This window comes from Caenorhabditis briggsae (assembly GCF_000004555.2).
Source record: "Caenorhabditis briggsae complete genome, chrII, whole genome shotgun sequence".
In the NCBI taxonomy this organism is placed as follows: Eukaryota; Metazoa; Nematoda; class Chromadorea; order Rhabditida; family Rhabditidae; genus Caenorhabditis; species Caenorhabditis briggsae.
The window spans coordinates 14,538,812-14,549,988 of NC_013486.2; the positions used below are offsets into that span (position 1 = coordinate 14,538,812).

At 36.1% G+C, this 11,177-nt stretch overlaps 3 protein-coding genes across 3 annotated transcripts; 1 reads left to right on the top strand and 2 right to left on the bottom strand.

The window, feature by feature from the left end:
* Positions 1-89: 89 nt before the first annotated feature.
* CBG24130 lies at positions 90-3,752 on the bottom strand (the record flags this gene model as incomplete). Its single annotated transcript, XM_002648056.1, has 3 exons — positions 90-307; positions 355-3,060; positions 3,692-3,752. 3 exons carry the CDS (start codon positions 3,750-3,752, stop codon positions 90-92), a joined length of 2,985 nt encoding a protein of 994 aa, XP_002648102.1.
* Positions 3,753-5,953: 2,201 nt separating this feature from the next.
* On the top strand, positions 5,954-6,278 carry CBG24132 (the record flags this gene model as incomplete). Its single annotated transcript, XM_002648057.1, has 2 exons — positions 5,954-6,013; positions 6,150-6,278. 2 exons carry the CDS (start codon positions 5,954-5,956, stop codon positions 6,276-6,278), a joined length of 189 nt encoding a protein of 62 aa, XP_002648103.1.
* Positions 6,279-7,213: 935 nt separating this feature from the next.
* On the bottom strand, positions 7,214-9,858 carry CBG24133 (the record flags this gene model as incomplete). Its single annotated transcript, XM_002648058.1, has 3 exons — positions 7,214-7,342; positions 9,212-9,605; positions 9,746-9,858. The coding sequence occupies 3 exons, from the start codon at positions 9,856-9,858 to the stop codon at positions 7,214-7,216; spliced, it is 636 nt and encodes a 211-aa protein (XP_002648104.1).
* Positions 9,859-11,177: the final 1,319 nt, after the last annotated feature.

An 11,177-nucleotide genomic window follows, 5' to 3' on the forward strand; every position in this document is an offset into this window, starting at 1 on the left:
CCTGAGATTCTGAGATTTTGAGATTCTGAGATTCTGAGATTCTGAGATTCTGAAATTCTGAGATTCTGAGATTCTGAAATTCTGAGATTCTAAGATTCTGAAATTCTGAGATTCTGAGATTCTTGGATTCTGAGATTCTGAGACTCTGAGATTTTGAGATTCTGAGATTCTGAGATTTTGAGATTCTGAGATTCTGAGATTCTGAGATTCTTGAGATTCTGAGATTCTGCGATTCTGAGATTCTGAGATTCTTGAGATTCTGAGATTCTGAGATTTTGAGATTCTGAAATTCTGAGATTCCGAGATTCTGAAATTCTGAGATTCTGAGATTCTGAGATTCTGAAATTCTGAGACTCTGAGATTTTGAGATTCTGAGACTCTGAGATTTTGAGATTCTGAGATTCTGAGATTCTGAGATTTTGAGATTCTGAGATTCTGAGATTCTGAGATTCTGAGATTCTGAAATTCTGAGATTCTGAGATTGTGAAATTCTGAGATTCTGAGATTCTTGGATTCTGAGATTCTGAGATTCTGAGATTCTGAGATTCTGAGATTCTGAGATTCTGAGATTCTGAGATTCCAAGATTCTGAGATTCTGAGATTCTGAGATTCTGAGATTCTGAGATTCTGAGATTCTAAGATTCTGAGATTCTGAGATTCTGAGATTCTGAGATTCTGAAATTCTGAGATTCTGAGATTCTGAAATTCTGAGATTCTGAGATTCTGAGATTCTGAGATTCTGAGATTCTGAGATTTTGAGATGCTGAGATTCTGAGATTCTGAGATTTTGAGATTCTGAGATTCTGAGATTCTGAGATTTTGAGATTCTGAGATTCTGAGATTCTGAGATTCTGAGATTCTGAGATTCTGGGATTCTGAGATTCAGAGATTCTGAAATTCTGAAATTCTGAGATTCTGAGATTCTGAGATTCTGAGATTCTGAGAGTCTGAGATTCTGAGATCCTGAGATTCTAAGATTCTGAGATTCTGAGATCCTGAGATTCTGAGATTCCAAGATTCTGAGATTCTGAGATTCTGAGATTCCGAGATTCTGAGATTTTGAGATTCTAAGATTCTGAGATTCTGAGATTCTGAGATTCTGAAATTCTGAGACTCTGAGATTTTGAGATTCTGAGACTCTGAGATTTTGAGATTCTGAGATTCTGAGATTCTGAGATTTTGAGATTCTGAGATTCTGAGATTCTGAGATTCTGAGATTCTGAAATTCTGAGATTCTGAGATTGTGAAATTCTGAGATTCTGAGATTCTTGGATTCTGAGATTCTGAGATTCTGAGATTCTGAGATTCTGAGATTCTGAGATTCTGAGATTCTGAGATTCTGAGATTCTGAGATTCTGAGATTCTGAGATTCTGAGATTCTGAGATTCTGAGATTCTGAGATTCTGAGATTCTGAGATTCTGAGATTCTGAGATTCTGAGATTCTGAGATTCTGAGATTCTGAGATTCCGAGATTCTGAGATTTTGAGATTTTGAGATTCTGAGATTCTGAGATTCTTGAGATTCTGAGATTCTGAGATTTTGAGATTCTGAAATTCTGAGATTCCGAGATTCTGAAATTCTGAGATTCTGAGATTCTGAGATTCTGAAATTCTGAGACTCTGAGATTTTGAGATTCTGAGATTCTGAGATTCTGAGATTTTGAGATTCTGAGATTCTGAGATTCTGAGATTCTGAGATTCTGAGATTCTGAAATTCTGAGATTCTGAGATTGTGAAATTCTGAGATTCTGAGATTCTTGGATTCTGAGATTCTGAGACTCTGAGATTTTGAGATTCTGAGATTCTGAGATTTTGAGATTTTGAGATTCTGAGATTCTGAGATTCTGAGATTCTGAGATTTTGAGATTCTGAGATTCTGAGATTCTGAGATTCTGAGATTTTGAGATTCTGAGACTCTGAGATTCTGAGATTCTGAAATTCTGAGATTCTGAGATTCTTGGATTCTGAGATTCTGAGACTCTGAGATTTTGAGATTCTGAGATTCTGAGATTCTGAGATTCTGAGACTCTGAGATTCTGAGATTCTGAAATTCTGAGATTCTGAGATTCTGAGATTCTGAGACTCTGAGATTCTGAGATTCTGAGATTCTGAGATTTTGAGATTCTGAAATTCTGAGATTCTGAGATTCTGAAATTCTGAGATTCTGAGATTCTGAGATTCTGAGATTCTGAGACTCTGAGATTTTGAGATTCTGAGACTCTGAGATTCTGAGATTCTGAGATTCTGAGATTCTGAGATTCTGAGATTCTGAGATTCTGAAATTCTGAGATTCTGAAATTCTGAGATTCTGAGATTCTGAAATTCTGAGATTCTGAGATTCTGAGATTCTGAGATTCTGAGATTCTGAGATTCTGAGATTCTGAGATTCTGAGATTCTGAGATTTTGAGATTCTGAGATTCTGAGATTCTGAAATTCTGAGATTCTGAAATTCTGAGATTCTGAGATTCTGAAATTCTGAGATTCTGAGATTCTGAGATTCTGAGATTCTGAGATTCTGAGATTTTGAGATTCTGAGATTCTGAGATTCTGAGATTTTGAGATTCTGAGATTCTGAGATTCTGAGATTCTGAGATTCTGAGATTCTGGGATTCTGAGATTCAGAGATTCTGAAATTCTGAAATTCTGAGATTCTGAGATTCTGAGATTCTGAGATTCTGAGAGTCTGAGATCCTGAGATTCTAAGATTCTGAGATTCTGAGATCCTGAGATTCTGAGATTCTGAGATTCTGAGATTCTGAGATTCTGAGATTCTGGGATTCTGAGATTCTGAGATTCTAAGATTCTGAGATTCTGAGATTCTGAGATTCTGAGATTCTGAGATTCTGAGATTCTGAAATTCTGAAATTCTGAGATTCTGAAATTCTGAAATTCTGAAATTCTGAGATTCTGAGATTCTGAAATTCTGAAATTCTGAGATTCTGAGATTCTGAGATTCTGAAATTCTGAGATTCTGAGATTCTGAGATTTTGAGATTCTGAGATTCTGAGATTCTGAGATTCTGAGATTCTGAGATTCTGAAATTCTGAGATTCTGAAATTCTGAAATTCAGAGATTCTGAGATTCTGAAATTCTGAAATTCTGAGATTCTGAGATTCTGAGATTCTGAAATTCTGAGATTCTGAGATTCTGAGATTCTGAGATTCTCAGATTCTCAGATTCTCAGATTCTCAGATTTTGAGATTCTGAAATACTGAGATTCTGAGATTCTAAAATTTTCAAAATTCTCTGAAATTCGAAAATTCCAAAATTTCAGTACATTTTCAACGCCTCCACTATCGACATTGCTCAAACTCATTTCGCCAGAAGTTTTTTGGATTTTTCGAAAATCGAAAAAAATTCTTCCGATGGAGCGCTGTTGCATTATCGATTTGACGTGCAGTTGGCAGATTTGAGCAATGCTACAGTAATCCGAAAATCGTTTAAATTCTTCCCAAACCAAACTAAAAATCATATCGAAAAATTGAAGGATACGGTAGGATTTATTTCAAAAAGAAAAAAATTAAAATTTGAAAAAAAATTTTAGGCAGTCAACATTTTCGGAACCCCAAATCTTCCAAAAATGAATTTCAACTTGATAAATGTGTTGAATCATTGTATTCGAAAAATTAAGTGTCTCCTACAGTAATCCCGAATTTCCTATTTTTCAAAAAAAAGTCGATTTTTCCATACTTGTAACGGGCCGGGCCGGCTTTTTCCCGATTTTCGGAGGCCCGGCCCGGCCCGAGCCCATTCCGCAAGTTTCGAAATTTTCAAAAAACGAAAAAAAATCACATAAGGGGGGACCCTTATGTGATTTTTTTCGATCAAAAAATTTTTTTCGAGTTTTTTTAAAAATATACAAGTATGGATTTTTCCAGAAATTCCGGAAAATGCAAAGCTACTGGCGGCCTGTGCAAAATCGACATGGATCGAGTATATCATTGGATTTATGAGAAAACTGAAAACGTATTTTTGGCGGGAAAATTTGAATAAATGATTTTTTTCGGAACTTTTTTCTCGAAAATTTCGGTAATTCGAAATCTCTAGGCCAAAAAGGCCAAGTCTAGGCCAAAAAAGACCAATTCTAGGCCAAAAAGGTTAATTCTAGGCCAAAAAAGGCCAAGTCTAGGCCAAAAAAGGCCAAGTGTTGGCCATAGAAAAGGGGCCACGGCCATCAACTTTCCTTCCCCACTACTAAAACCTATGATTTCTGTCTGAAACTGGTCAGAATTGATTTTAATCACCCAACAATTTGAAGAGCGCACAACCGAAATATTCACCTTTTTCATTCGATTCTCGTCTTCCTTAAAGGGGGAAATGAAAAAAATAATGTTCTCGAAATTCCGTTCAAAGATGCCCCTCGAGGAGTTGAACTTGTGAGGGCGATGATTGAGGGTGCGGCGCCGCTACCGACTGAGCCACGCGGGCAAAGAGAAAGCGCACGCTCGATTGCATACATAAAGGCGAGGACGACAGCGACGATTCGTTCAATTTGGAAATATGATGGACGCCTTTAACAGGCAGCGTTGTCTGTAACAGCCATTGTCTTTAATTTCGGAAAAGAATGTTGAAACTAAAACCGTAAAACCTGTATTAGAAGGGCCCCTCTAATAGGAGGACCCTCCCGGAGGGGCTTGGATAAGTAGATCGGGCTGTTGAAAAAACTATTTGTTGATTAAAAAACTTGATTTTCGATGAAAAATTTCCGAAAAAAATTGCCGGATAAATAAAAGGACCCCCTCTAATTGAAGGGCCCCTCTTGGAAAAATAGAACGGGCCGGCCCTTCTAATACAGTTTTCACGGTATTTAGATTTTTTGCGATTCCAAGAGAATCACCGTAAACCCTGTATCAGAACGGGCCCTTCTATTGTTCCAAGCCCCTCTCGGAGGGCCTTCCAATTACAGGGCACCTCGGCGGATTCTTTTACAAAATTCGCGAAAATATATTTTCAAAAAATACATTTTTCAGAGGGGCGGCGCTTCTATTGTTCTAAGGTCCTTCTTTACAGGGGGAGGCGCATAGCTCAAAAACTACGGTAGCTAGAAAAAAAAAGTTGTCAACTGCAAAAATGAAGCTCTAGTTTTGTTTTATATATTTTATAAAATTTCGCAAAATTAGGTTTACGTTCATTACACTATAGTTTTTCTTCGAACTTCCTCGAATTTTTCGAGATTTCTTTTTCGAATTTACAGCTGAAAACGTCGTTTTTCCAGAAAAATCGATAAAAATTGAATTATTTCACAAGACGTTCATCATTCGGTAAAGAGCAGAGCATATTGGAAGTGAGGGGCAGAAAAAAAAGCAGAAATTAAAATATAGTGAACATATATCAAATATATAAGGGGGAGGGGATGAAAGTGTGCTCTATTGAGAATTTACAAAAAAATAAATTTTAAGGGTCGAAAGGGGTCGAAAATCGATAAAAAAAACGGGTCATTTTTGGCTCAAAATTCCTCAAAAATAGCAATTTCTTGACAGTTTGTAGTAGGATTTTAATCGATTTTTAGTTGAAAAATTGGTCAAAAGGGGTCAATTTTTTAGTGAAAAATAGGTCGAAAAGGACAGAAAAATCAATGAAAAATGGGTCATTTTTGGCATTAAAACCCTCAAAAATCAGTGTTTCTCGATGAAAAATTAGACATTTTGAATGGCAGCTTCGTCATTGGTTGCACCTCCTTGCTGGTTTCCAGCAGCCGCCGCGGCAGCCTCCTTCTCCTCCTTTTTGATTTGTTTCCACTCGCGAAGGAAGCAGAAGAAGCACGAAACGGAGAACAGGACCAGGATGATCACCGTGAAATAGGCGCCGTCCTTCTTCGAGAACAATGGCTCCGTGGTGGTGACGATGGTGGTCGTAGCGAGATTCTTGATGGTCGTGGTGACGTTGGTGGTGTTCATTTTTGGCTGGAAATGGGGAAAAATTGCGGATTTTCAGCGAGAAATTGACGCAGAAATGGGAGAGAGCAAACGCGCTCCATGGCTAAAACTGTTTTTTTTTTTGAATTTTTCCCTTGTTTTTTTTTTGGCAATTTTGATGATTTTTAGAGCTTTTCGACTCATTTTTAGCTATTTTAGCTGGAATTTTTGGAATTTTTCGGCGATTTTCAGGTTTTTAAGTGAATTTGTTTTGAAAAATTCAAATTTTCCAGAACCAATGCCTCTCCCGGACACACACAATCGCCGAGATTCAAGCAGTTCTTCCTGGAAATCTCGAAGATTTGGATCATTCTGTCATGGCCGCGCTATTCCAGAAAACGCTGTCTCATCATGCGATTTAAGCCAATTTTCAGCATTTTTTGGCTTAGAAAGCCTCATTTTCCCCGATTTTTTAGCATTTTTCTCCCAAGAAATCGTCTTTTTTGATCAATTCAATGGATATTTTAGGCTAAAATTCGAAATTTCAGCTCATTTTTAGTCGAAAATATTGATTTTTCACTCAAAATTGAGCCCAAAACTTTCAATTTTCAGAAAAAAAAACTCAAAATTTCGAAAATTTGGCTTAAAATCGCTGAAAATCGATTTTTGTGACTTTGCAGTGTCGTCTGAAATGGAAAATTGGCTGGCAATTCGAATTTTTGCAGTGAAATAAGTCAAAAAATCGATTAGAAAGCATTTTTTTCAGGCTAAAATCGATTTTCGGCGATTTTCAGTGAATTTATCAAATTCCTGGGTCAATTTTTCCTGGAATTTTCAGATTTTCAGCTGTTTTATTAGGTAGTTGCCAAAAATCCAATTTTTTTTCTTTTTTTTTCAATTTTTACCTTGTAGAGGAAATACAAGGGATTAATGGAGCCGATTGAGTGGTGAGAGAAAAGACCGGCTTCTGGAAAAATCTGAAATTTTAGCTGAAAATCGATAAGGATACAGATATTGTAATCGATTTGAAAATCGAAAAATCGGAGAAAAAATAAAATGCCAAAAAATCGGGGTTTTTACACATAAAATCGAGAAAAAAAGGCGATTTTTCGGGTCAAAAATCTAGGAAAAAAACATAATTTTTGCAGTAAATTGGGCCAAAAATCGAGAAAATGGACATTTTTGGATCAAAAAATGCAATAAAATCGGGATTTTTACACATAAATTCAACGAAAATGCAGAAAAATCAGAGATTTTCACATAAAATTGATCAAAAAAGACGATTTTTTGGGAGAAAAATGCAAAAAAAAATCGGGGAAAATGAGACATTTTAAGCCAAAAAATGCTGAAAATTGGCTTAAATCGCATGATGAGACAGCGTTTTCTGGAACAGCGCGGCCATGACAGAATGATCCAAATCTTCGAGATTTCCAGGAAGAACTGCTCGAATCTCGGCGATCGTGTGTGTCCGGGAGAGGCATTGGTCCTGGAAAATTCGAATTTTTCAGAGAAAAAACAGAAAATTCCAGCTAAAATTCAATAGAAGTCAGTCCAAAAGCTGTAAAAATCATCAAAATTTCCTGAAAAATCATAAAAATGACGAAAAAACAAAGAAAAATTCAAAAAACGGTTTTAGCCATGGAGCGCGTTTGCTCTCCCGAATTTCTGCGTCTCTCATTCTCACACACTCTCTATCATCGGATTCAAATGCAGCGCTGCATCCCTCATTTTCACACACTCTCTCGTCGCATAATTATTGATTTTTCAAGGAAAATAGCAAAAAAAAAAAGCAAAAAAATGACAAAAAAAAGACAAGAATAGGCACAAATTCGTACAATTAGCGAATCCAATCGATATTTCGTCGAAATTCGCAACTTTTCCTTCATCGATTTTTCCGATTCCTTCATCAGAAATTCCTCGCTGCGCTGGCGTGCCGTCGGCGTGTCGTACATGTCCGCCAGATGGAGAACGCCTTCGACAGTGTCGTCTGAAACAAGAAATTTGGCTGAAAATTCGATTTTTTGCATTGAAAATAGCCGGAAAATCGATTAAAAAAGCGTTTTTTTTTCAGGCTAAAAATCGATTTTTTCGGCTAAAAATGACAAAATCGATTTTCGACGATTTACAGCGAATTTTTCCAAATTTTGGGTCATTTTTCCAGAAAATTTCAGATTTTTAGCTCATTTTTCAGCTCAAAATCGATTTTTAACACAAAAACAAGCTAAAAAAACGATTTTTCGGCCAAAATGACAAAATGACAAAAAATCGATTTTCAGGATATTTCCCAAAATTCTGGGTCATTTTTCTGGAATTTTCAAATTTTTAGCTTATTTTTCAGCTGAAAATTGGTTTTATCAATTGAAAATGAGCTGAAAATCGATTTTTTCCACTAAAACTGACCAAAACCGATTTTCGAGAAAATTTCAGATTTTAAGCTCATTTTTCAGCTTTGGCTAAAAATCGATAAAATCGATATGCTCCGCGTACCATCTATCGCCGGCTCGCCATGAAGCGTCTCCAGAAAGTTCTGAAAATCGTCGGCGCGAATTTCGGAAAGTTCGATTTCGGCTTTTTCGGATTCCTCGAATTTTCCAAAAAACATCGATTGGAAATATGTCGATTGGGTGGCGAGAAGCTGCAAAATTCCAGATTTTTAGCCAAATTTTCAGCAAAAAAATCGATTTTCTGGGGTAAAAAAATTCTAGGTTAACTTTTTCTGGAATTTTCAGATACTTAGCCCATTTTTCGGCTAAAATCGATTTTCACAACAAAAAAACTAGCATATATAATTTTTTTTTTCTGAAAAAAATGGTTATTTTTGGCCAATTTTAATCGAAAAAACCACAATTTTTCTGACTAGAAAGCAGCTGAAAGTCTGAAAATTCCAGAAAAAAAATGACTCAAAAATCTGAAAAATAGCTCTTTTTCAATAGATATTTTAGACTCAAATTCAAAATCTCAGCTCATTTTTAAACAAAAAATGAGATTTTGAGCTGAAAAATGAGCCAAAAACTTACGATTTTCAGAAAAAAACACTGACTCAAAATTTCGAAAATTTGGCTTAAAATTGCTGAAAATCGATTTTTGTGACTTTGCAGTATCGTCTGAAATGAAAAATTGGCTGGAAATTCGAATTTTTGCAGTGAAACGAGCCAAAAAAAATCGATAAAAAAGCGTTTTTTCAGGCTAAAAATGACACAAATCGATTTTCGGCGATTTTCAGCGAAATTTCCAAATTTCTGCGGCATTTTATCTGGAATTTTCAGATTCTTAACTTATTTTTCGGCTGAAAATCGATTTACCACCGTTCTAGGCTGGTTTTTCGCAAGAAAAACGCTCCAGATGTCCACCGTACCAATTTTGCCACGTGGAACTCTCTTCCCTCGACTTTTACGACTGCATCAGCCCATTCTCTCTTCGAATAGTCGAAATTTCGCAAATCCTTTTTCGAAATTCCCGCCATTTCCTTAATTGAGACATTGGCCTGGACCAAAATCTTCCCATCGATCGCGTATTTGTTCTGAAGCGAATTCCAGTCCAAAATTTGAAATCCATAGGCATTTTTTGGGATTTCCGAGCCAAAACTGAAGGTTTCCTTCTTTTTCGCGGTCGCCCCGTTGGCCGATTTCACCGCCAGCTCCACTTCGGCCTTAATTGCCCAATTAGGCGCAATTTGGGCTTTTTCGTCGTCCAGAAGGCATTTGAGAGAAAGCGAGAGGTGTCCGTTTTCTCGGCGGAAAACAAGGACCCTGGAAAAATTGGAAAAAATAGAAAAACAATTTTTTGCGAAAAAATATTTTTTTCAAAAAAAAAAATAATTTTTGATGAAAACATCTCGAAAATTCCGATTTTTCATTGATTTTCAGCGTTTTTTCAGCAAAAAACCTACCATGGAACATTGAAATATTCCGCTGGCTCGCCCAAAAAATCCTCGTTTTCCTTCATCGCCAACACATTCTCAATGACGCTTTTCAGCACGAATTCGCGATCGGCGCGCGGCATTTTTGTCTGAAATTTATGAAAAAACTTTATTTTCAGCGAAAATTTGAGAAAAATCGATGAAAAACGGCAAGAATTGACAAAAAAAAAGAACTTTCGAAGCAACTACGGTGTGCGTACACCGTTGCGTACAACTGCAGACTTTGAGATCGACAGTAAGCCATAAAATTGGCGCCAATTTTTGTGGTTTGAATCGCTGATTCGACGGGAGAAAACTGGGAGAGATATCGGTTCGAACTGGGAGAGGTTTTGGGTCGAACAGATATGTCACTGTGTTCTCTCCAGCTTCTCTCCTGGTTCGAACGAGCGGCGGAGTGTCGTTTGCGCGCGCTCATAGTGAAATTCAAATTTTCATCCCGTATTAAGCAATCAAATCAAATTAATTAAAACAAATATTTATTGAATCGAATGAATAGAAACAACATAAGTATAAAATGTGAGCTAAATTCTTATTCCAGCTTCGGTATTGCGACATATTGCAGTAGTTAGAACTTCGAAATTAATCATGATATCCGAGACTCTCATGCGAACCACCTTTAGTGCTCTCGCCGTTTTTCGCAGCTTGTAGCATTATAGCGACTGGAGCTCTGGAATGAGATACAGGTCAATAAGTTTTCGAAAATGGATGTACTCATCAGGCTTGTTCGGAAAAACAAATTCGGAAAATCGAGTTCTCGAATTTTTTCTCGACTTTTTTTTTTCGGAAAATCGAGTTCTCGAATTTTCTCGAATTTCAATTAGTCAAAAATTACCAGTTTATTTGACAAAAACAACAAAAACAACAAAAAGCACAAAAATGAAATGGAAAACAATAGATGAACAAGCACAAGTAACAAAAAGTAACAAAAGTATTAATTATTTTTTGAATTTTGTTGATGAAATCCCATCAATTTTACATTCTGTTGCAAAAAAAGAAGTTTGGAAAAATTTTCTGCAAAACCTGCAAAACCACTGCAAAACCTCACTGCAAAACCAACAATTTTAAGAAAAACTTTTGATGACCTAAAGTCTAAAAAAACCAAGCGTTTTCAGTGAGAGAAGGTATAAAATCACTGAAAAATAAAAGAAGTCTATTAAGAACAGTATAAACCGAAAAAAATGTTGAAAAAGTAATGAAAACCCTGATTAAAGTATGTTTTCATTCAAAAAAAATTAATTTTAAAAAAATTCACCTTAAAGGAGGACTCCGACCAAAAATTTTTATTGTATGAAAATGTGTTAAAAGTTATCTATTTTCCGAATATTATTGCGAAAAAATTCAAAAGAAATCCGAAACCCCCGAAAAACGCTGTTGAAAACGAAAAAAATTCAAAAAAAGGTGC